Source organism: Urocampus carinirostris, chromosome 9 (genome assembly GCF_059441175.1).
Source record: "Urocampus carinirostris isolate Australia breed hairy pipefish chromosome 9, RoL_Ucar_1.0, whole genome shotgun sequence".
Classification (NCBI taxonomy): Eukaryota; Metazoa; Chordata; class Actinopteri; order Syngnathiformes; family Syngnathidae; genus Urocampus; species Urocampus carinirostris.
In genome coordinates, this window is record NC_142357.1 from 7,539,961 (window position 1) to 7,565,237 (window position 25,277).

The 25,277-nt window shown below is 39.1% G+C and overlaps 1 protein-coding gene and 1 pseudogene across 1 annotated transcript in view; one reads left to right on the forward strand and one right to left on the reverse strand.

Annotated features, from left to right (window-relative positions):
* The window catches only part of tenm1 (teneurin transmembrane protein 1), a 381,706-nt gene that overhangs the window by 333,344 nt on the left and 23,085 nt on the right, over positions 1-25,277 (reverse strand). The window contains exon 2 of the mRNA XM_088344425.1: positions 6,221-6,493. Within this exon, the coding sequence (XP_088200551.1) occupies positions 6,221-6,437 (217 nt within the window). The 5' untranslated portion in view covers positions 6,438-6,493. The remainder of the gene's footprint in view (positions 1-6,220; positions 6,494-25,277) is intronic.
* Positions 17,173-17,353, forward strand: LOC148359222 (U2 spliceosomal RNA; annotated as a pseudogene).

A 25,277-nucleotide genomic window follows, 5' to 3' on the forward strand; every position in this document is an offset into this window, starting at 1 on the left:
GGTCTATGTGAAACTTGGTCGACACCGGATGAGTTTTTACCGTTAAATGAAACTTCTCCTCAAGACTACGTGAGCAGTCATGTAGCACGCTCTTTGAAGAAGGGTGGCGGTGTTGCGCTAATTTCTGAAAAAATACTCAAACTTACTCCTCGTACCTCTAATAATTATAAGGCGTTCGAGGCCCTTGTTATGCGGTCCTCACTATTGTCAATTTATGTCGTAACTATTTATCGCGCACCAGGACCATACTCAGTTTTCTTAGATGAATTATCTGAAATGTTGTCTGACCTAGTAACCTATGCAGACAAAATAATAATTATGGGGGACTTTAACATTCACATGAACTCCCCACTCAGTTCACTTACTGTTGCATTCCGGTCTCTAATTGATACATTTGGTTTTAATCAACTGGTTGATTTGCCGAGTCATAAAGATGGAAACACGCTAGACATGGTTCTGACTCGAGGAGTTTCAACCTAAAACATGACGGTGTTACCGTTATTTCTGATCATTATTTAGTTACATTTGAGGTGCTAGCTAAATGTAGTATTAAAACAACTGAAGGATTTAGCGGACGCGATATAAGCACTGGCATAGTTTCTGAGCTCTCTGATCTTCATTCAGGAGCAGTTGCGTTGTTTCCTTTTCATAAAGGCTCTATTGACTCACTCATGAATGAGTTTAATGCTACCCTGGCTAGTGTCCTGGATTCAGTAGCACCCATACGGCTTAAATCACGACCTAAAAGACGCACGCCTTGGTTTACTGATGACACTAGATCCCTTAAACAAGAATGCAAGAAATCTGAAAGAAAATGGCACACTATGAAGCTTGAGGTTTTCCGTCAAACCTGGTGTGACAACTTGTTAAAGTATAAAGCAGCCCTTGCCTCTGCAAAATCAGCCTATTTTTCGTAGGTGATAGCAGCACAAAAGAATAACCCCAAAATCCTTTTCGACACTGTAGTATCGCTAACAAGGCTACATATTATCCCAGATAGTTCTACTTATTTAGCCCATGACTTTATGGTCTTCTTTAATAAGAAGATTCAATGCATACGGGAAGAAATTTCTAAAGACAGTGTTAATACATCACATATTAAAGGGCAGGCAGCACGGCGGCGCAGTGGTTAGCGCGTGTGCAGCACAGTTCTGAGGTCGTGGGAACCTCCTGCTTGGGTTCAAATCCAGCTACCGGCCTTACTGTGCGGAGTTTGTATGTTCTCCCCGTGCTTGCGTGGGTTTCCTCCGGGCACCCCGGTTTCCTCCCACATTCCCAAGACATGCATTTCAGGTGAATTGGCCGGTCCAAGTTGCCCCTAACTGAGCGAGTGAGTGAGTGCCCTGCGATTGGCTGGCAACCAGTTCAGGGTGTCCCGATGATTGCTGGGATGGGCTCCAGCACCCCCGCAAGGTGGTGAATACGGCCAAACCGACGACTTGCCTGTTTGACCCGCTTCCGGGTTCGCTTATTAAAGATCTTTTTGGTGTCCTTGGACCCTCAGTTCTAAATGTTATAAGCATATTACTCCCCTCAGGTGTAGTTCCAGCGGCTTTTAAGTGCGCTCTTATTAAACCTACACTGAAACGACCCAACCTTGATCCAGAAAGCTTATGTAATTATAGACCTGTGTCAAACCTACCGTTTCTTTCTAAAGTACTTGAAAAAGTGGTGGCACAGCAGCTGAATGATTTTACATCCGGGAACAATCTTTTTGAATCAATGCAATCAGGATTCAGGGATAACCACTCTACTGAGACATCTCTGATTAAGGTAACCAATGATCTTCTACTGGCAATGGACTCTGGTGCTTCATCACTTTTGCTGCTGCTGGAGCTTAGTGCCCCTTTTGACACTGCGGACCATAATATCTTACTATAACGGTTTTAAAAATGGATTGGTCTCGCAGGAATGGTCCTCTCATGGTTCAGATCCTACCTCTCAGATAGGACGCACTGTGTTATATATGGCTAAAAATGACAGCCGAGCCCTTTAGTGTTACCTGTGGCGTACCACAGCGTTCAGTACTTGGCCCCCTTCTTTTCAGCATTTACATGCTTCCATTAGGTGATATTATTTGCAAGTATAATATCAGTTTCCATTGCCACGCAGATGACACTCAACTATATCTTCCGTTAGAGGAATCTGCCACACTAAATTGTGGAAAAAGGAGGCTTGCCTCACGGAGATAAAAGAGTGCATGTAACTCAATGTCTTGCGTCTTAACTCTGAAAAGACCGAAATGTTAGTTATTGGTCCATCTAAATGCCGTGAACATTGACAAATGTCATATCACCCAAAGTGACTCGGTTAAAAACTTAGGTGACATATTTGACCCCGATCTGTCCCTTCAAACACACGTGAAGAAAATTACTAAAACCGCTTTCTTCCATCTTGACAACATTGCTAAAATTCGTCCTATGCTGTCTCAGTCGGGTGCGGAGATTATAATTCACGCGTTTGTTACTTCCCGTCTTAACTATTAATGCACTACTCTCCGGTCTCCCGAAGTCCAAAATCAAGAGTCTTCAGCTAGTACAAAATGCTGCAGCGAGGTTTTTAACTAAGACAAGAAAGTTTGATCACATTACCCTGATTTTAGCTAACCTGCATTGGCTCCCTGTTAGCTTAAGATGTGATTTTAAAGTTATCTTGGTATTATACAAAATCATGCATGGACTTGCTCCCTCATATGTTTCAAATTTAATTTCGCCCTATGTTCCGGTCCGGAGACTTCGTTCTGAAAGCGCTGGTCTACTGGTGATCCCAAGAGCCAAGAAGAGTTCCGTAAGTTCGAGAATTTTCTCCATCCGGGCACCGGTGCTGTGGAATGCTCTTCCACCTAAGATTCGATCTGCATCCTCAGTGCAAATGTTTAAATCTAAGCTTAAAACACACTTCTACTCTATAGCATATGAATATAATATATATACTCATATATTTTTGTTGACAATATCTGTGTATTTGTAATTGCAACATCCATTGCAGCCAGGTCATCCTGAAAGGGGGATTACATGTGCTCAAGGTTTCTTAATTTTCCTCATGTTGAGGTTTTTGAGTTTTTCCTGGCCCTCGTGTTGGTTTCAGATCAGGGGATGGTGTAATAATAGTCTGTAATAATAGTCTGTGCAATAACCTGTGCAGCCCTTTGAGACTCTTTGTGATTAAGGGCTATACAAATAAAAATGACTTGACTTGACTTAACTTAGTTTCACTCACGGTGCCAGAAACACTAATTAGCATAGTGGATTCAGATAGGTTAAACAGTCTCTCCCCTTCTTTACCTGTGGGTCTCTGACCTCTCAGTTTAATGTTTATTTACATACAGGAACTTGTATAGTATTTTGTTGAAAGACTTTCTGTTTTGTTTTTCAGTCATTCACAATATTTCTTATTGAATATGATATGATTATTGATTGATTAATCATTGCTCAAACACGAAAGTGGACCGTAAATGCTTGCGCAGTAACGCACACCTATAAATACTCTTGTTATATGATCACATTCAAAACTAGCAGTTGTCTTAATGTTTTCTTTTAATCACAGACATGGCTGCAAGATGTTAGTTTAAGTAAAGACTTATAAGCAAAACAATCAAATGGTAGATATGTCTCCTGTTTAAAACTGTCAGAGACGCGCATCAGTTTATGCAAGAAAAGTTGGCATTAAACATTAAGAAGGTATATTTTTTTAACTAATTTCTATATTGTGCTTTTTTCTTTTTTGAACACACAATAAAAAAATAACAAAGGGGCGTTGGGGGAAAAAACAAAAAGTAGCAAAAAACACACACAAAATGTTTTGGACCATGGCCAACCCAAATGCTCAAACACCCAAACGAGTTAAGCACCTCGGCACCCAAGTTGGTCATGTTTTCGTCCCTCCAGATAAAACGGAACACAAGAAAGCGGCCATGTTACTCGGATCAGGGTGACACAACACACTCTTCTGTTCAAGCTTCCACTGGTTTACCCCTGCCGCATCATGCAGGTTCCCTGCCCATCCCTTAGAACACATTTAAACTTCCCACTGTCACATTTTGAGCAACTCTCCACTCATTCCTATCACAATCCCAAAAAAAATTAGCAAAATAATATTGCAGTGCAGGGGAATATCTTCTTTGTTCAAGTCATTCTTCAAAGTCCAGTCTCCATTGTCCGTATGTGGTGTCCTTATTTTCCCTAGTGTCTATCCATTTACCCATTTGTCCATGCATTGGGTCTATTCTTATTCGAAATGTGCACCTCTCCAATACAAATATGTCCTCCACAGTGCGCACTTACTGCTTCACGGTGGGGAGATCTTGTTTGTTATTACTTGTTTTGCTAGCTGTCAGTAAAATTATAACATGATACTCATCTTTCTCTTTAATATTGCTTCTGTTAGATTGCCTGCATAGAGCACCTTGAATGATTTAGGTATCCAATGCCCCAATATTTTCTTTGAAACAAACCAGATTTTTTTCCCATTATTCTTTGGCAAAGCCAAAATAGATGTATGTAGTCAATGTCTACCTCTCCACGTGTTCTCCAGCATGGCTGTTGAACCTCAGAAAAAAAAAATGTCTAATGTGGAGAAGAGATCTGAAGGCATTCTTGAATTCCCTCAGAATCCAGGAACTAGTGGATGTGCACTGTGTTTTACAAATATTCCACCACTTGTATTCTGTTATCTTTAAATCCACATCCTTTTCTTAATTTATTTTAATATTGAGCTACATACCATCAAACATTCATACATATTGGAAATGTTTTAAAAAAATGTTACTTTGATAGGCTCTTTCAAAAATGTTGATGACCTCATGACTAGTCCCCAGTTTGATTTATTTGTAATAGTAGTATTTTATTTGAAGGTAACGGAACTAATCACTTCCTTGTAACATTCCATTTATTTTTCAATTCCACAAAACTGCAGCTTGCCATTTTCAATGAGCTTGCATATTGCTTTGATACCCTTGCATGCCCATGGTTGGAACCCTTTATCGTTTTGAATGAAAATAACCCTGTCGTCAAAGACTAACCAACTCAAAATGATTTCCTCCCTTTCCAAAATGTATTTCCAAACAATTCAATTCTATATTCTTATTGTTTTATTAGTTATTTTTACCAGCTGGTTAACTACATTTTTGAACATGTTTTTTTTATTCAATTAAATTTCGTACCTCCACGTTTGGCATCCCTAATTCTATACTTCTATTTCGCAACATAACTATCTTTACACCAATAAATCAGTGGTCAAATGTGTGCCGCGTAAAAGTATTCCTCTTGGCTTGATACAGCTAGCCCCCCTCTATCTTTGGGAAGCTACAAAGTTACATTAAGGGCGATTTTACCCCAAGGAAATGTCTGTGCTGGTTAGTGCAAGAGCAACTTCTGTTGTTGGTAATGGAGACCGCCTCTTTTTCTTTGACATTTTGTTGTGTGTGCCTGCTGTCTTCTTCGTTTTCATCTTCATGCCTTGTTTTCCAATGTTTTCAATTTTTTTACTTCACCAGCCAGTAAACAATTCAGCAATGTTCACCAACTTGTGCGAGGTCCGGTGGTGGGGCTGTAGTCCAGCCTGTCATGATGGTGCCAACCACTGTTAAAGCTAACAAAGTGACATCTTGTGAAAGGGTACTTTCTCAAGTTAAGTGAAAGCAGTCAATGCAAATAAACAAAACTACATAATTCCCCTTTTATAAAGTTAAAATGGATAAACAACGGGGTAGACTGCTGGAAGTGTGAATTTCCCTACGGGGATGAATAAAGTATCTATCTATCTATCTATCTATCTATCTATGCTAAAAAATGTTTAACCAACCATGGCTGAAAGAGATGACAACAAAGATTTAGTCAAGAAATGCTTGCAAGACTTCAAGACAGAGCGCACAAGAGAAGCAAGACCTCTCGAGGAGGCAAAACTTTGAAGACATTTAGTTTTTGAATAAGGGCATAGTTGAATTTTTTAATTATTTGCATCATTATGTAGAATGATGGCTTAATTGCTGATTTGATTTTATTGATACTTAAATTCTCAAAATATAGCTTGTACACAATTAAGGCAATGTGACTCCCAGTCATTTGCACATGTGGTCCTGTGTAAGATGTATCAAATTGTGATGCCATAAATTATGGTTTTGGACAGTTATTGGTTCAAGCCAGACTAAGTAGGACATCAGTGGAGGCCTATGAGTGAAATGCACGACCAGCTAGTGAAGTACACACAGCGTATGGGATACCTGGCTGAGTTTGGCCGTAGTTGTTCTGTCTTTCGCGGTGCGAGCCGAGAGTAAGGCGCAGCTCGTGCGTGTAGTCGGGCAAGGTTTCTCGGGAAGTGTAGGAACGATGGCGAGTGTGACCATCCTCGCTCTCGTCGGACGAACTGGTGTAGGACATCTCCATTTCATGGCGGCCCTTAGACAGCGGCTGGTAGGGTTTACTGTCCATCTCCTCCATGGTTCGAAGGGCGTCCACTTAATCACGCAGCACAGCCACGATGCAGAATACAGAGTCTGTCAAAAGTGAGGGGGTGGGTAAAGGTGAGCCAATGGAAAGGACAATGGAGAGGAAAGGGGGAATATAAGGTAGAGGGGGTTGAATAGGCAATGCAGGGAAGAAATGGCAGAGGAAGAGCATTATTGAATACAGTGGAACAATACTGCAGCATCTGCTCATTTTCATTAAACCAGACATTCATAAACAGTAGTTGGCCTCTTTGATATTTCACACTAAAGGTTACTTCCAAATCAATACACTTAGAATGGACTGCAAGTTGGCAAAGAAACGCCTGCAGTTTCCCTTCACTATTATTTTTCTTCAGACAGGTTTCAGATTATCCACCCACAAAAAATGTGTTTCTTGGGCTTTGTATTAATAAACACAGTGAGTCACTCATTATTTCATTTGATGAAACACTAACCAGAGTCATTGCATTGCTCATTTGAGTCATCTTAAGTTATTTATTTCCTCTCTGTTCAATGAGTTGTTTTCCTCTGCCCACATATTTCATATCAAAATGCCAAAACTAATGATTCATAAGGATAATGTACTGCAACAAAAAACAGGTCATTTGACACTTCCATACATTTTGACAGCTTTACGAGGTGGCAATGTGATGGATGTATGCTACGGACCACAAGAAGACTCAATGATATTTTTCCAATACAGCACGTGTTCTTCTATTTTTAGGAAAGAGTCGAAAAGTAAAATACAAGACAAGATCAGTATCCAACAACTTGGATATCCATTCTCAGAAAGAAACGCCCTTCAAATACAAACAGTTCACACTTGAAAACAACCTAATCTAAGGTAAATGTACTGTGGTATTCACAAAAGTGGGCACAGATGGCAGTGACTTCAAAGTTGATGTAAAGGTTAAAGAACTAGCAAATCGGTGGTTTCTGCATACATGTCATAAAGTAGTTACGGATACTTAGAGTAACAATACTGCGACCCGTAATAATAGCCGTTTGGACATTTGTGATTCTAATTCTAATCAGTTTGTAAAAGGATGTTTTGCTCAACTACAATTCAACTGAAAAGAGAAGCCCCGGAAATTGAGTTAAGAAAATCAGACCGTCAAGTTCGGACTCACACAGTATTTTGGCATTGGATGCCTCTGATATAATGAAGGTAAAGTGCAACATTCATTTAAACATCATTTCACAAACCGATCAAATTTTATTCCAAATTCTATGATAACCCTGAGACCAAAGTGTTTCTATAGGAGATTAGTGATGACCATAATAATAAATAATAATAATAATAATAATTAAAAAAAAAATATATATATATATATATATATATATAAATATATATATATAAATTTTTAATAATAATGATGATGATGATAATAATAATAATTATAATAATAATAATAATAATAATAATACTACATTGTACTTTGAAGCGGCTTTTAGGTCACCCAAGGTCGCTGTACATATGAGCAGAACACAACGATAAACAAAGGTATAGACGCATACATGTTCACATTACAATTGTTAGGAATCAAGAATGTAATTGGTCTGCATTGATATAGCAATTTTCAAGTCACTGAAGACCTCCCAAAGCACTTTACAATGTGCTTCGCACTTACCCATTCACACACACACTCACACACCAATAGGGAGTGAGCCATGCAAGGCGCTGTTAGGTTTTAATTAGTAAAATGTATTGTTTACCAAATTGTTCGAATTAGTCATCTGACTCCATTAACCAAACACAACCTACATTCACCCAACAATGCGCGCTCGTTCCTTGATGGAAAAGATGAACAAGAAAAGCCGATATTTTCACACGGGGGCGGATTTGATTTCATTAACAATTTAACTAAGTGTACTCCATCAAATATGGCCGAATTAGTCGAATTAGTGCCGTTGGATTCTCTGAGAAACCCTCTCTTCAAGTCCTCTAGCTTCTCTCCTAGGCCCCTGTCTTTCCGCAAAATGGTGTGCCGGCTCCTCCCATGGGCGTGCCAACGACGCCCCCTGGGCTCGACCATCTCGGAGAAGAGCTCCGCAATGTCTGGACAAACCGGAACAACGGAGAGCGTTTCTAAAAACAATGCCTGCCGTCCTCCGTCAGAGTCCTGTTATCAACGGAACCAGACAAAATATTCTGCATTCGGAACAGCGTGACCTGTTGTTGAAGTTAAGCCTACTCGGTGAAAATCTTCATCGCACTCAATAAATGTAACTTATATTCAATCGTATAAAATCCTTCATAGTCAAATGTATAAAATCCTTCAGCGTCTACCTGGTTATTGGGGGCATTAGGGATTCAGTGTCTTGCCCAAGGACGCTTTGACAGAATACAAGTGTTTTCTCGTTTTGTGTCAGTTCAGAACTTTTTCTGACAACGGTTCTGGAACTAGGTGGTATCGAACATACACACCAGATTAAAAAAAAAATGTGATTTTGAATTCCATCAAGTATGTGGTTCATTAATGAATTGACAGATAATCTGAATACTTTGAATGTGTCATTTATCAGACAAAGCAAAGAAAACAAACTGGTTAGTTAATGGTTGCTAGATAGAATATCTGAATTGTATGTGCCAGATAGGTTAATGTCTCGATCAGAAACGGCAGCATATACCATTTACCTAAATACATTCCAAAAGTGTCATCGAGTATTTGATCATTTATTATGGATGTCTTGTCATTACATTTGCTATCAAAACTTCCCATCAAGCTACCAGGATGTGGTGATGCCCACGTGTCCCTCTTGCTAAGTCACCACTGATTACCCAGCAGGTACTATGCACAGCCTGAAGTATTTCCGGCAGATATAAAGCTTCTAAATGGAGCTTGAGAGGGTCATTCCTCATAGAGACAAAGTGCTGTGGTATTGACCTCTTCAGGGAGTCCTGTAGCCAATATATCAGAGCCATTAGACTGTGCCTGCTCAATACCTCAAATATATTCAGCAAAGGGTCATCACCGCCAGTCGGATACCGTCCCAAGTATACAGATGACCTTTTTACCAATACAATGACGTTTTTTTCCGACCTGATAGACTCTCTTGGCCTTGTGCTCACCATTCCCATGCCACGTAATCGTGTCCAGACTAAAACAAAAACAATGTATTTGCTCTCATCCTTACAATAGCATTCATGCTGACTTAGTTTGAATTAAAAAATCAGGCCATACCACCTGCTCATCCCTTAAACACCCATCATCCCCTGGAGTCAAGTCGATAGTTAAAAGTTCTGCATTATCCTGTTGTTTTGTACCCACAAAATAATACAACAATGTCCTTTTGTCACATATTCCATAGGGGCTACTAAAGGTTTGCGTGTGCAAGCATGAAAGCACATTTGATCGTGCATGCAGTGAAAATTAGTTTGAGTGTTTTGGTATCATTTTCAGCATGTAACTTATGAAATTCAGTAGCAAAGAAAACTATGCTATCTCATTTTTAAACATAAACAATAATAAGAGGTACATTCAATGCAATTGTGGTTTATTTTCTTCAGATTCATGGTATACAGTACAGCTAGCTTTAAAAATATGTCAATGGTGAATTAACTCTCTCAATATGTAGCACCAACATTTAAGAAACCAGAACTTTTTGTTTTCTAATATGAATCACAAGCCTGAATTTATTTATTTACAGAATATGAAATACTCCTTTAGGTATCCGAGGAGTTGATTTTGTTTTTAATATTGTACACATGCAAAGATGATTCCATAGGAGGCCAATGCGTTATTTTGACTGCTGTTTGTTATTTCGACTATTATGCACTGTTTACATCGTTGTCACTATCGGCCAGTGATGTTGCTATCAGTGATTTTGCACACCGTTTAGAGTGGATCTGCTTTTTCTAACAGTAGATTTAATTGAAAGGGCTTGGGGGAAGACCTTTAAGAACAGGTTGGAATTTCTTATATGGGGGTTGGGTCACTTCCTGTTATCCTTGCGTGCCTTAAATCAATTGATGTCTGCTCTTCTGAGTTTAAGTGTGTCTACTGAGCTATAAACGTATTTTAGCTGAAGTATTGCGCAAATCTGACTAGCTTACATTAAAATGTTTTGTTTACCTCAATATGCAATTTATTTTACTTTTCTATGATGAATAAATGTGTGTGTGTGTGTGTGTGTGTGTGTGTGTGTGTGTGTGTGTGTGTGTGTGTGTGTGTGTGTGTGTGTGTGTGTGTGTGTAAAATTGATCAAATCCTTCAAACAAATAACATTATCTGTCACGGTTGCCATGGCGCCCAATTGGCCCCGCCCGTGTCGCACCAGCGGCGCCTCATTAACAGATTGGCTTGCCGCCTTTTTAAGCTTACTGCGCTCTCTCTTACTTTGTCAGTCCGTTAACAAACTTCTGCGCCGCAAGACGTAGGTTCTGACTCGGTCTGGTTTTGCTGTTGGTATTTCCAGTTTGGTATTGTTTCCGTTTATTGTTGTCCTGTTTAATATCGATTTCCAGTTCCGTTTCTGTCTATTTTTGTCCTGTTTATTATTCTCTCCAGTTTTTGTTCCCGTCTTGTTTGTCCTGTTTATTTTCGATATCCCGTTTCATTATCAATCCTGTCTGTTCGTCCTGTCCGGTATTGACCCCATCTGTCCGATATCTACTCGGGCAGTTGGTATCGATCTCGTTGGCTTCTGGCCTCCTATCATTCCACGCCAGACTGCTGCCTAACGTCCATGACTCCCCATTTCCCGTAAAAAAAAAAAGGCTTGTGTGAGAACGTCACGCGTTTGGGTCCTGATCCTGTTCTGGTTCCTGACAATTATCTGCCTATGTGACCTACTGGTGCACAATTTAAAATTAAGTTAAAATGATGTAAAAAAATAGGACGGAATAATACGTACAATAAAACAATGTATTTCCCAATGCTTGCTCTTATAGACTTTGCCACACTGAAGGTGTTTTAAAAAATATAACCAAGGCCAACTAAAGCAGAACACTGAATCAAAATAGGGATATTTCCACATGTTGCCTGAAGTACAGCAATCCTAAAATCCCTTAGAATGAACGTGCAATTTTGTTCATGCCATTTAGATTCTACATAAACAAGGCCCACAGTTTTATAATTATCTTTGCTTCAGAGAGCTGTACAATAAACTGTAATCCTGAGTCCTTTTTCCTTTGTCCAGACGTGTTGTGAGAAATCAAAGCCTGCTATTATCTCTGCTGCTTTGTCAGGATGCGATTGACTGGTGTCACCTTCTCTTTGGTACGGTGAGTATACATTACTTGGCAGCTCCGAGCTTGCTGGAGGCGCTGCCTGCCGTTTGTCTCCGTAGAGGCCCTCTGTCCTCTTTCATGTCTGTCACACCCTTACATGCACGAATGAAGGCATGCAATCGTGCCCCCTTTTGAACCCACTTGTTTGACGTCGTGTGCACTATAGACACAGAAGCCACACATACAGATTGGCATGCTAGAACCAATTTTTGTGGTTGCTTTAAGACGAGCATTTATTGGATATCTCCTCCAGAAAAAAAATAAGTAATGTTTATTTGTATAGGCCTTAATAACAAGGAGTCTCAAAGGGCTGCACAGACCACAGAATATTGCAAATTTCAGAGTAAACCCCAGATCTAAACCCTGCACAATGGCGAGGAAAAACTCAAATACCTCAGCAGGTGGAAAATAAAGAAACCTTGAGAAGGGTCCGCACATGAGTTAATCCACGTTCCAGGATGACCGGGCTGCAATGGATGTTACATTAACAAACAATACACTTAAAAATAAAATAAAAAAATAATAAAAGTATAATACAAAGAAAAAATAAAATCAAAAGGATGGCCAGGGTTAAAATGAATGTAGCCTTAACAGACAATACATAGATATTGTAAACATGAAATATAGGTTATTCATAAGCTATAGTATAGGTGTGTTTTAAGCCTAATATTTAAAAATTCTGATGAGGTTGCAGATCAAATCTCAGAGGGCAGAGCATTCCACAGCACCGGGACCAAAATGGAGAATTCCCCCGAACTTGCGGATCTCTTCTTGGCTCTTGGGATCACTAGTAGACCAACATTTTCAGAGGGAAGGCTCTTGACCGGAACATAGGGGTAATTCAATCTAAAAAATATGAGGGAGGATGTCCATGCATGATTTTGGACAATACCAACAGAACCTAAACAGCTCATCCTAAGCTGACAGGGAGCCAATGCTGGTTAGTTAAAATCGGGGTAATGTGATCAAACGTTCTTGTCTTAGTTGCTAAAATTCGTCCTATAATAATAATAATAATAATTTCATTTGTATTGTCATTCTTTGTAACAATGTACACAGAACGAAATGTCGATACACCTGACCCGTTGTAGCGAGCCGATGCAGCCGCAGTGTCTCAGTCAGATGTGGAGATTATAATTCACGTGTTTCTTACTTCCCATCTCGATTACTGTAATGCACTACTCTCCTGTCTCCCGAAGTCCAAAAGAGCATTTAGCTGGTACAAAATGCTGCAGTCTTTTAACTAAGACAAGAAAGTTTTATCACATGACCCCGATTTTAGCTAACCTGCATCGGTATCTGTTAGCTTAAGATGTGATTTTAAAGTTCTGTTGGTATTACACAAAATCATACATGGACTTGCTCCCTCATATCTTTCAGATCATTTAATTTCCCCTTATGTTCCGGTCCGGAGCCTTCGCTCTGAAAACGCTGGTCTACTAGTGATCCCAAGAGCCAAGAAGTGATCCACAGGTTCGAGAGCGTTCTCCATCCGGGCCCCGGTGCTGTGGAATGCTCTTCCCCCTGAGATTCGATCTGCATCCTCAGTGCAAATGTTTAAATCTAAGCTTAAAACACATTTCTACTCTATAGCATATGAATAACCTATACTTTATATTGATAATATGTGTATCATTTGCCCTCATGTAGGTTAATAGTCTGTAATAATAGTCTTTGATCTGTGCAGCCCTTTGAGACTCTTTGTGATTAAGGGCTATACAAATAAACATGACTTGACTTGACTTGACTTGTTAAAAGCTTGGCTGCAGCATTTTTTACCAGCTGCAGGCTCTTGATTTTGGACTTCGGTAGACCGGAGAGTAGTGCATTACCGTAATCGAGACGGGAGGTAACAGATGCATGAATTATAATCTCTGAATCACGCTAGAACAGCATGGGACGAATTTTTGCAATGTTGTGAAGATGGAAAAAAGCATTTCTAGTAATATTCTTAAAATATGATTGAAGGACAAATTGGGGTCATATGTGACACCTAGATTTGTGAGTCACTCTGGGTGATCTTGCATATGTCAATGTTCAGAGTAGTTTTGGAGTCACGACATTTAGATGGACCAAAAATTAATTTCTGTCCTTCCAGGGGTTCAGGCGCAAGAAATTAAGTGACATCTATAAGGTGCTTTCTATTGTTGTAATCACATTTTTTTCCCCTCCATTTTGGTTCAGTGCATTTGGGACGTGCATCAAAAGTAATAATGCACTTACCAATTTACTTGAAGTAGGCTGCTTCTTACTTTCTGCATTTTCCATGATTATTAAAAGTTGGTCGTATATTTATGCAATGTAGTATGCTCAGGGTTCATGTTCATGGATCCCTTAACCACCAGGGTCTTGGGGGAGCCACATCATGTGGTTTGTCTTGGGCAAGTACAGCTTGGTTGCGCCCATCCCTCTTCAGTCTGTTTTTTTTTAAATCAACATTTATACATAACATTTGGGTTTGGTCCCCCACATGAAACATATAGTAAAGGTTTTCATGGTTACCAGTAGCAGGAGCCTTTTGATCTGACTCAGACAAAACAGTTATGCTAGTTATGAAAAGTGCTACACTAGGAAAGAAATGGCCGGGATGAGCATGACCTCACTCTCAAACACTCACTCTCGCTCCGTTCTCTTACCGAATATGTCCCACAACAAACACCTTTGCTAAAAATAAAAAACATATAAGTGCAGTGGAATAAAAAAAAAATAGGGGCTCTTTGGACTCCGCTGGGCATTGTTAACATATACTTAAAAAACTAATTATATCGCTTACAGCTTTTTCAAGAACACCTCAAACGATGCACCCTATATTTAATTGATGAATGAAATGTCAATAGAAGTACAAAATTGGAAGGCTGGTAGTGTAGTAGCAATGTTAAGAATGCAATAAACTGCTTTAAATCATATGATGAGTTACAAATGAAAGTGAGCTAAATTTTAGTTATATTAGTACACACAAACGTTTAGTGGTCACTTTTGGGTCATCACTTAGTACAGGTTACCTAATATGAATTGCCTGCCATCTTGGAGCTACGGCTACATAAAAACAAAACTTGAAAAAAGAAAGGGTGCAGTTTAAGCACTATTAGTCTTCATAGTTTGTATTTTTCTCTCTGCTTTTTAGCACTCGTTTTCTTTCGCATGATGCACTACAGTGACATTTTGCGGTCAAATAATGCACACTGTCCTTTTAAAATAAACCATTTGTAGGGGTCATGTGCAGTTGTGTTTTTAGCTGCAGTATATTGATGCAAATCTGTTTCCAATTTATTTTAAAACATTGGAGGAAAATAATTACCATCCTGGATCTTTTTAGATAACTTACAAGTAAAAAAGGAAAAATATATATATATAGATATATAGATATATATTACTTATATTTAAAGATTGCATTACAATATATATCAGTATCTAAGAAAGAGCTCTCAGTATGAAATAATTTTCTGCCGCCTGCACAGTGGAGTTGAATCCAATTTTAATCATGCATTTTGTGGTGTTATATGATATATTACTTTTTTAAGTGCACAGTTTTGTAAGGAATGTACTTTTAAATACTCTCTAGGCCAAATCCTGACAATGAGACTATGTTTGATGAGTGTACATTGGAGGCGCCTGTAATTCACCTGATTTTTAGTGATGCACAGATGCCATGGTAGAGTGTAGATCATTTTGACGGACCTAGCTAGCACCAACATCAAGCATTTATCTGCGTTCCAACCCTTCAAGAATGGTACTCCAAATGAAATCCTGGAATTCACCACATTAAGATTAAAGCTGCTGTTTTTGAGAAACTGAATGTGAATCGAAACTGCCACGCATTGCTGAAAAGTACCACTGCACACTGCTTTCTCCAGAAACACACTGTGTTATCTAAAATGCAGGGATTTACATTAGTACATCTAAGTGGCAAGCTGTGTTGTATTGAGCTATGGAAGACAATATTTGAGTCTTGAATTATCAAGTAAAAGGGGATGTTGCAAAAAAAAATAAATAAACAATATATTTTTCCGAAAAATGGAACAAACGTGTCATGAATTTCAAGTGGTATTTTTTCACATTTTGTCATTAATTCAGTGTATGTTTCAATTAAATGTAAAGAAAATCAGATAATCTAATTTTTTAACTAATTTCCTAATTTATTTTGTTGTGTTTGCAGCATCACTTTTTTATATCACTATATTTTAGCAAAACTTTTAACTCAGTTTTCTTGGAAAATAAGAGGAATAATCAGTGATGTTTTCTATACATAGGGAAACATATTTATGGGGTAATGGTGGCCAGTGCATTGAAACAAGTGCAATAATATTATGCAAAATTCCAAAATAAGTCAATAAATAATATATAAATACAATTTTGTCTATACAAAGCAATACTTTTTATATGCTTGAAATAAGAAAAAATAATATGTTTGGCAGTTGATTTATTATTTAGCTAATTTAAGTTAATATGTATTAGGTCTTCGCTGAAATACATTTTATGTCATTAAATATATCTGAACTTACAACCAGCTTACAAGAAATGAGTAATGTTACCGTGCAAAGACATGCAAAAAAAAAAAAATGCTGTTTACATTTGTAATTCCATACCTTCCCTGTGCCGCTACATTATTTTTTGAACCTCAACACACTACGTCAATCCTGCCCCTACTGCTCAGGCATGACTAGATATTACGTACCTCATCCAACACCATTGTGGAAACCGGAAACCAAAGAAATTAATGAGTCACACAAACTAGGTTATTTTGCCTAATATTGGAATGTAAAGTCACAAGTGCAGGGTTTTGCATTGTTTGATAAATATGATTATGAAATAGTAGCATTTTCAGACAATGCAAGTGTTGTATAAATCCTAAAAATTACTAGATTTTCCTCCAGACTATATGGCACTTTATGTACAGATGACATTGGAAATGCTTACCAGTTTGATATCATATTTGAGCTATTATTGATCACTTGATATTTATTGCAGACCATAATTTCATAACATTGGGGCTCAAACCTGGTCCACAACAGTAAGCGCTGAATGTAGCCAGGCCACTAAAGTTATATATGCGGTGGGAAAACGAAATAGGTCTTATCTCAATATCAAATTATTTTTAATCACAGTACCAGATACACATGTTAGAGCAATAATAAAACATAAATTGATTACAATATAGTATACAATTTGTTTTCACTTTTTTTTTAGCCCGAACTAAACATTGTAAGTGACAAACGTCATTAAATATGTGCAGCAATGAGTTTGTTTATAGCTTTTAGGGCCACCATATTGTACCCCACAATGCATTTCCGTTCATTTAATTCAGAATCACATGTGATTCATGAAAGACATTGCCGGTCTGTGATATAATACTGTATTTCAGTCGTCCCTACCCTCCCTTTTCCTCTTCTGACAATATCCCCTGGGCCCGGCCCAGTAATAGCATCAACAATGTGGTACCCTGACTAAAAGTAGTGTGATGATTGTATGAAACGAATTTTCATGTTTAGGCCGTATTACTTCTAGTCCACCAGATAAGAATTAGTGCTGGTGTGTGGCCTTAAGTGTAGGTGGTTGTTCAAACCTCACATTGTTTAGCTTTGATTTTTGCATTCCGGAGATGGAATAAGAGCTTGCTCTGTCCACCCCACGCATCGGCCCGGTATTGCAGTACCTCCGGGAACGGTGCATTCGCAATGATCGCAACAAGGCTTTAGGGCTAGGACCTTAGCTTGGCCTTTTGGCTGAAAGTAAGTGTCCCGGCTCCTAGGCTTTGTAGCATATTATGAACTGACCGATAACGGATAATGAATAATGAATAACAAAGATAGATAAATAACCCTTAAAAACCCCAAAACCCCCTTTGAGCTAAGAGCTTGCTCTGTCCACTCTACGCATCGGCCCGGTATTGCAGTACTTCCGGGAACGGTGCATTCGCAATGATCGCAGCAAGGCTTTAAGGCTAGGACCTTAGCTTGGCCTTTTGGCTGAGAGTAAGTGTCCCGGCTCCTAGGCTTTGTAGCGTATTATGAACTGACCGATAACGGATAATGGATAATGAATAACGTAGATAGAACAATAACCCTTAAAAACCCCAAACCCCATTCGCACTGATCGCTTCTTGGCCTTTTAGCTAGGATCTTGGCTAAGCCTCTTGGCTAGGAGCAAGTACTCGGCCTGTTGGCTTTGAAGTGTCTCATGATTTGACTGATGATGGATAATGGATGATGAAAAATGGACGATAAACTTATAAACCCCCCCACCCCCCACCCCACTGTGAATTAGTCTCAATACCCATTGCATCAAAATTTTCAATTGAAATTAGCGAATACATTTGTCAAACAATCAATGCACAAACATGGTATTTATTTATTTTAAGTGCATCTCTAGCCCTTGCCTTAGTTTTAAATCCTTTAGCCTTATAGTCCAGTACACCTTATAATCCTTGTGTGGAAAATAAGTTAAAACTCAGTTGAATCTAGTTTACTTATGTGGCCCTTGACCACTTCTATAGTTTCTTATGTGGCCCCTTTGAAAAATTAATTGCCCACCCATGGGTTACATGCTCTCGCTCAACTCACTCTCTATGAAGCACTCTACTTCAGATCGTATGCGCTCGACAGCCTCCATCGTGTCCTCCAAGGCCTCTGCATTTAGAGGCATAAGCCTGCTGGTGGGGGTTATTCCCTCTAATTCTAGCCCACAGTGGGGTGCCCATTAGATGGGCTTGATTCTTGGTTTTGATGTCAAAACCTAGACGCTGTTTCCTAGAGCCAAGCTCAATTCAAACAAGGCGCACAGCTTTTCTGGAGGACAAGTCAGCATGCGGCACCTCAGAACAACACCAGACCAGGGGGCTGAAGCGAACGACTTCAGAGCCATGATTCTGCTGTACATAAAAAAAACACAAACGCAGACCTACAAATGTTAATGCAAGGTTAAAATAATTAGTCGTCCTACAGGGAATTCCAATATTATTTAACACTTTACTACATCTCTCTAATCACTATATATATATATATATACTGGACTGTCTCAGAAAATTAGAATATTGTGATAAAGTTCTTTATTTTCTGTAATGCAATTAAAAAAACAAAAATGTCATACATTCTGGATTCATTACACATCAACTGAACTATTTCAAGCCTTTTATTATTTGAATATTGCTGAATTTGGCTTACAGCTTAAGAAAACTCAAAAATCCTGTCTCAAAATATTAGAATATCATGAAAAAGTATACAAGTAGGCTATTCAACTAATCACCTGAATCATCTATTTAACTCGAAACACCTTGCGAGGGTTTCCTGAGCCTTAAAAACACTCAGCTTGGTTCAGTAAACTAAATCACAAGTATGGGGAAGACTGCTGATCTGTCTGCTGTCCAGAGGACCATCATTGATACCCTCCATCAGGAGGGTAAGACACAAAAAGAAATTTCTCAAAGAGCAGGCTGTTCACAGAGTGCAGTTTCAAAGCATATCCACAAAAAGTCTGTTAGAAGGGAAAAATGTGGCCGGAAACCCTGCACAACCAAGAGAGATGACCGCAGCCTTAACAAAATTGTGAAGAAGAGCCGCTTCCAGAATTTGGGGGAGCTTCAAAGACAGTGGGCTGAAGCTGGAGTCCAGGAATCAAAAGCCACAGTTCACAGACGTGTCCGGGAAATGGGCTACAATAGCCGTATTCCCATGGTCAAGCCACTTCTGAACTCAAGACAACGGAAGAAGCGTCTGACTTGGGCTATGGAGAAGAAGCACTGGACAGTTGCAGAGTGGTCCAAAGTCCTCTTTTCAGACGAAAGCAAGTTTTGCATTTCATTTGGAAGTCAAGGCGCCAGAGTCTGGAGAAAGGCTGGAGAGGAGCAAAATCCAAGTTGCTTGAAATCCAGTGTGAAGTTCCCACAATCAGCAATGGTTTGGGGAGCCATGTCAGCTGCTGGTGTTGGTCCACTGTGTTTCATCAAGTCCAGAGTAAATGCAACTGTGTACCAAGAGATTTTAGAGCACTACATGCTTCCATCTGCTGAAAAGCTCTATGGAGATGAGGATTTCATTTTCCAGCATGATCTGGCACCTGCCCACAGTGCCAAAACCACCAGTAACTGGTGCACTGACCATGGCATCACTGTCCTTGATTGGCCTGCTAATTCCCCTGACCTGAACCCCATCGAGAATTTGTGGGGTATAGTTAAGAAGAAGATGAAAGACACCAGACCTACAAATGCAAATGAGCTGAAGGCCGCTATCGAAGCATCCTGGGCATCAATAACACCTCAGCAATGCCACAGGCTGATTGCCTCCATGCCACGCCGGGTTGATGCAGTAATCCGTGCAAAAGGATTCCCAACCAAGTACTGAGTGCATCAATGGACATTTTCAAATGTTTGATTTAGTATTGCTGTTATAAAATTATTTTTTTACTTGGTCTGAGGAAGTATTCTAATATTTTGAGATAGGATTTTTGAGTTTTTTTCAGCTGTAAGCCAAAATCAGCAATATTCAAATAATAAAAGGCTTGAAATAGTTCAGTTGATGTGTAATGAATCCAGAATGTATGACATTTTTGTTTTTTTAATTGCATTACAGAAAATAAAGAACTTTATCACAATATTCTAATTTTCTGAGACAGTCCAGTATATATATATATATATATATATATATATATATATATATATATATATATATATATATATATATATATATATATATATATATACATACTGTACAGTATATCTATATATTTCAGGTTGCAGTCTTGCCAGTTCAAGATGCTTCAACACTGGATCCGTAGAATCACCTCATCAGCAAGGTCTCCGGAACCTTGATAACATCTTGATCTTGAGAATTGAGTGTCGGAGGAAAGAATCATCTAACACTTTCTTTTTTTCTGGCCCTCAAGAATCAGATTGGAAAAAACCTGAACTATAATGCTTTTTATTTCATTTCATCACTGTAACTATGGAAGCGATCTTATTCCATTCAAGACATGATCCACTGTTAATGTATTCAAAATATTCATAAATTGAAAGGTGCTGTATTAACCACACAGCAGCAAGATTTGTTTTGCAAGAATTAGTAATTATATTGATAGTCTAAAGTTACTAAAATAGAACAAAAAAAGAGAGGCAAGTCTTACCATTAAAAGCCGAGTTCACTATATTAATGGACCTACACTGTACGAGTACATGAATGTCATTTAGTTTCTAATTTACATTAAATCTATAATTCATCTGTGTGTAATGAACTCCTCTGCGCTCAATTTTAAATAACCGCGCAAAGTGGACTGCATGCATCAAATTACAGTGATGCCAATTCACCCCCACGCCCCTGTTCCCTTCAGACCACACACACACAAACCTTAACCCTCGCCATTCTCTTTTAGCTAGTGCTAACTCTTCACTGTCTTAGCATGTGCAGTCCATACGCTTGGAAATGTTCGCCTCTTAATCAATGCACATTTGCTACAGTATTGGATCTTTCACAGACCTAATCTACTTTTTAGCTTTCACAGCAAATATGTCACTTTTTTAAAACCATTTAGTGGTTTGATCAAAACGAGAGACAAGAGCATCAAAAGTTTTGCTTCTCGAATAAATTGAGGCTCAAAGTCCATAAATGGTCAAGCAGGAACACTATTATACATCATGTGACGAGGATTTGAGAAACTCGATTAATACTCCTCAATCTCAAATCTTGAAGTTGTGATCCATGTGAAGGGAGGATGCACAATTGAATAGAATAGGAAGAGGCCAGCAGAAGCAGAGAAATGGTTTCATATTTTTAAATGAATGGGAAGAATAGGCAGGGCAAAGTGAAGCCAACCTTATTAGCTCCTCTCAATGAGGCTGCACAGCCGCAATATTTCAACCACATTTTCACAATGGCAAGGAGGTTTTATTTTTATATCATCGCGAATGCCTAGTGAAAGTGTGCTGCTTTATTTGCTAGCTTTGCCCTTTGCGCATTTCAGTGGGGCTTGTTTGCACACGCTAATCCTGCTCTCTAAACAAGCCAAGGGAAATGCAAAGAGAAACGCAGAGAAATCTACTCACCCCCAAGTGGGAGTTTACCTCACTGCCTTATATAAAATAAAGTTGAGATGCATCCATTGTTTGCATTATTGCATTTGGAATCCAATGATCAATCAAACAACGTTCCCAACCGAAAACAAGCAGCAGGGGCGAAGAATTGGCATGGAACAAAGTGACGAGTCCCCACTGTATCAAGCAATCCAATTTTTGTACTTACCAATAGTAAGTGATCACTTAAAAAGGAAAAACATCTGTCGTTTAACACCTCGTTCACCTACCAGCGCCCGGAGAGTATAACATTTATGTCCATTTCTAATCTCGTTGCATACAATGTTTCACTACGTTGTTATCAGTGGCATTAAAGACAATTAAATTCAAAAAATCACATTCTGTGCTGAAGCCCTGACTTACATGAATTACGTGACTGGCTATGAAACATATGTTCCGTTATTATTTGGTCCCCACCAATGCCAACCCCAAACTTACATCCTTGGCAAATATTGTAAGTAGCAAAAACAACGCTTGATACTTCCATGTAGGCACGCTGAAGAACCAAAATCCATAACAAAAAACATAGATTGTTACCAGAATCACGTTAGAAATGTCTGCTTATTTACTAAGCTCCATATAGTAACACGGTTAGATGATGTATACACCACTTTCAGTTGGGGTTGTCTTACGCAGTTTTTATGTTCCATCTATGTAGTTGTCAGTTTGCATACAGTTCCGGTATGCCTCACGGTGATTTTGTTTATTACATTTTTGTTACTATCATATAGACTCTTACTCATATCCAAATGTAATTATCACAATATACTTTTTTTTCGGTACAACTGTTTTTTTATACCACATTTTTTCTTGAGACATCATGGTTTTCTTATCTGTAATTTAAAGCTAGATGTTTTCCACATGTTCAGCATCCAGCCCTTTTTGTATTTCTCAATGACTTTTTGGATTCTGAAATTCTGAGACAGCAGAAACCAGAAGTCCGACGATGTCGGTGTCCTTTGCTCCACTATCCTTTTTATATCCCCAAAAAGATGCCTTTTATGCCTGTAAGTTTTTATTTTTATTTTTAATTTTTTTGGGGTTGTTGGGCTAAAATTTCAATAATGACATGCTTCCTTTGGATTGATCAATTGATAATTTTTATTGACTGCAAAAGCGATGATGTAATGTTTTTGGAGTAATTGACTTACATATTGGGGCAGAACGGCAGCACAGTGGTTAGCACGTGTGTGGCACAGTTCTGTGGTCATGGGATCAAACATTCCTGTGTTGAGTTTGCATGCTCTCCCCCGAGGATGTGCGGTGCAGATAATGGATGGATGGATGGACTTATATATTAATGTTGCCAGCGAAGATCTGTAGTCCTATATGTATGTATGTATGTATGTATGTATGTATGTATGTATGTATGTATGTATGTATGTATGTATGTATGTATGTATGTATGTATGTATGTATGTATGTATGTATGTATGTATGTATGTATGTATGTATGTATGTATGTATGTATGTATGTATGCATGTATGTATGTATGGATGGATGGATGGATGGATGGATGGATGGATGGATGGATGGATGGATGGATGGATGGATGGATGGATGGATGGATGGATGGATGGATGGATGGATGGATGGATGGATGGATGGATGGATGGATGTACTTTCCATGCAAGTCAATTTCATATTTTTTTCAGTACTCCTCTAGGTATTTTCTTTGAAATGATTTGTCTTGTTGAACTTTTTTTCATCCAAATCTCAGCAGATACCCTGTGCGTGAACTGTGTCATTTAAATACAGCAGTTTTCCCTTTTATTCCGTCTGTTGTTACAAAGTTGTGATCATCAGAGGGGAAGAAGGATACCTTTGGGGCCTTTAATGCTAAGCCATGCTTCTAGGCCCTTTGGGAGTAAACACTGACGGTCTCATACCATAATCCTACTTATTCCTTCAGTGTGTAAAGATGGAAGTCAAGATTTTTCTGGAGTCGTTAGTATAGCCATGGCCTCTCATACATGACAGAAAACCTCGGGGAGGGATCCCTACTAAACAACCAGAAAATACAGCAAAATTGAAAGATATAACATCAAAAGGAGGAAGAAAAGAGAATGACTCAAGATTACACGGGAATCTTTTTGGCTCGATCTTTTCACTACTAATCTTTTACATCAAACAGGGGATTCATTATATACTTCATACACATTAACTGTCATCCATGACTCATTGTGATTTTTAAATAGAAACAACTAAGACTGGACATACTGACTTTATCAGTTTATGAGTTATCATTTAAACTCATACAATGTGGCGAGTGAGGCAATTTTGAACCTCGCACCCAAAATGAACGTACTATCCCATTCAAGACCTGTACTTAAATTTTCCATCACATTGCTTTTTGTCCAAAAAGTTATCTATCAGCCGGTTGCCAACCACGGGCCTAACCAGTCCCAAATTAAACTGAATCACCCCCAAAATTATAGCATTTTTAAAAACAATGTTTCTTGATGAAAAACGGTAGATTGAAAAAACAGTAAAACTAAAAAAAAACATGTGAAGAATGCAGCGTGAAAAATAATCTGCTGCCTTGAAATTATAATTAGAATTAGAATAGAAAACACCTTTCTTGTCATTGTTATAACATGGGTTGAATATATAGTGACAACGAAATTGGACGTGACACTCCAGGTCCACGTTTTACAGTGAGGGTAAGGAAAACAAAGAAGACAAAGGAACAAAGAAGATGATTGTACTGTCCTTGTTGCAAGCTTTGTTTTTCTCCGGAGGGGGGTGTATGATGGGGTGAGGGACAGACAGAGGTGGCCGGATCCAACTAGATGTTTGATCTTATTGTACACACGGTCCAGTGTTTTTTTCCCCTGGTTGCTCAATCCACGTATTGAATGAATTTTGGAAGTACAGCCCGTAAGCATTCCTGGTTAAAGTCGCCGGCGACGATAAAAGCTCCGTCGGGGTGTGCAAGCTGCTTTTTATTGATAGCAGCGGGCAGGAGATTTAGCACTATGCTAACAATAGCATCCGGTGGAAGGTTAGCATCCGGTGGAACGTAAACAGCGACCACAATGTCCACAGTTAGCTCTCTCAGTAGATAGAAGGGTCTACACGATACTGCTAGAATCTCTATATCGAGTGTGCAGTGTGTGTGTAAATGATTCGGCTGTTATTGCAGCGCATAGTCCCCCACCCCTGTTTTTACCGGAGTCTCCGTCTCGGACGTACCGGTGAGGCGTGCGTACTGCTAGTTGGACTGCGGCGTCGGGGAAGCCAAGACTTCGTGATGACAAAAATACTGCAATTTTGGACGAAGCTGTTGGTGGCAATCCGCAGCTCAAATGTACTCATTTTGTGGACGATGGATCTGGCGTTGGTCAGGAACATGCTTGGAAGTGCTGGTCTGTGTGGTCGCCTTCTTAGCCTAGGCCCAACAGGCAGCTTTTTACTTTTGCTCCGTCAATGTCGGCAGGCAGATCACCCAGGGCGATCCGGTGGTCTCTGTGTATCCCTCGGGATGTTGTGGATGTTGTAGTTGTGAAAGCAGTCGAAGAGAAAATATGAAACATGAAAG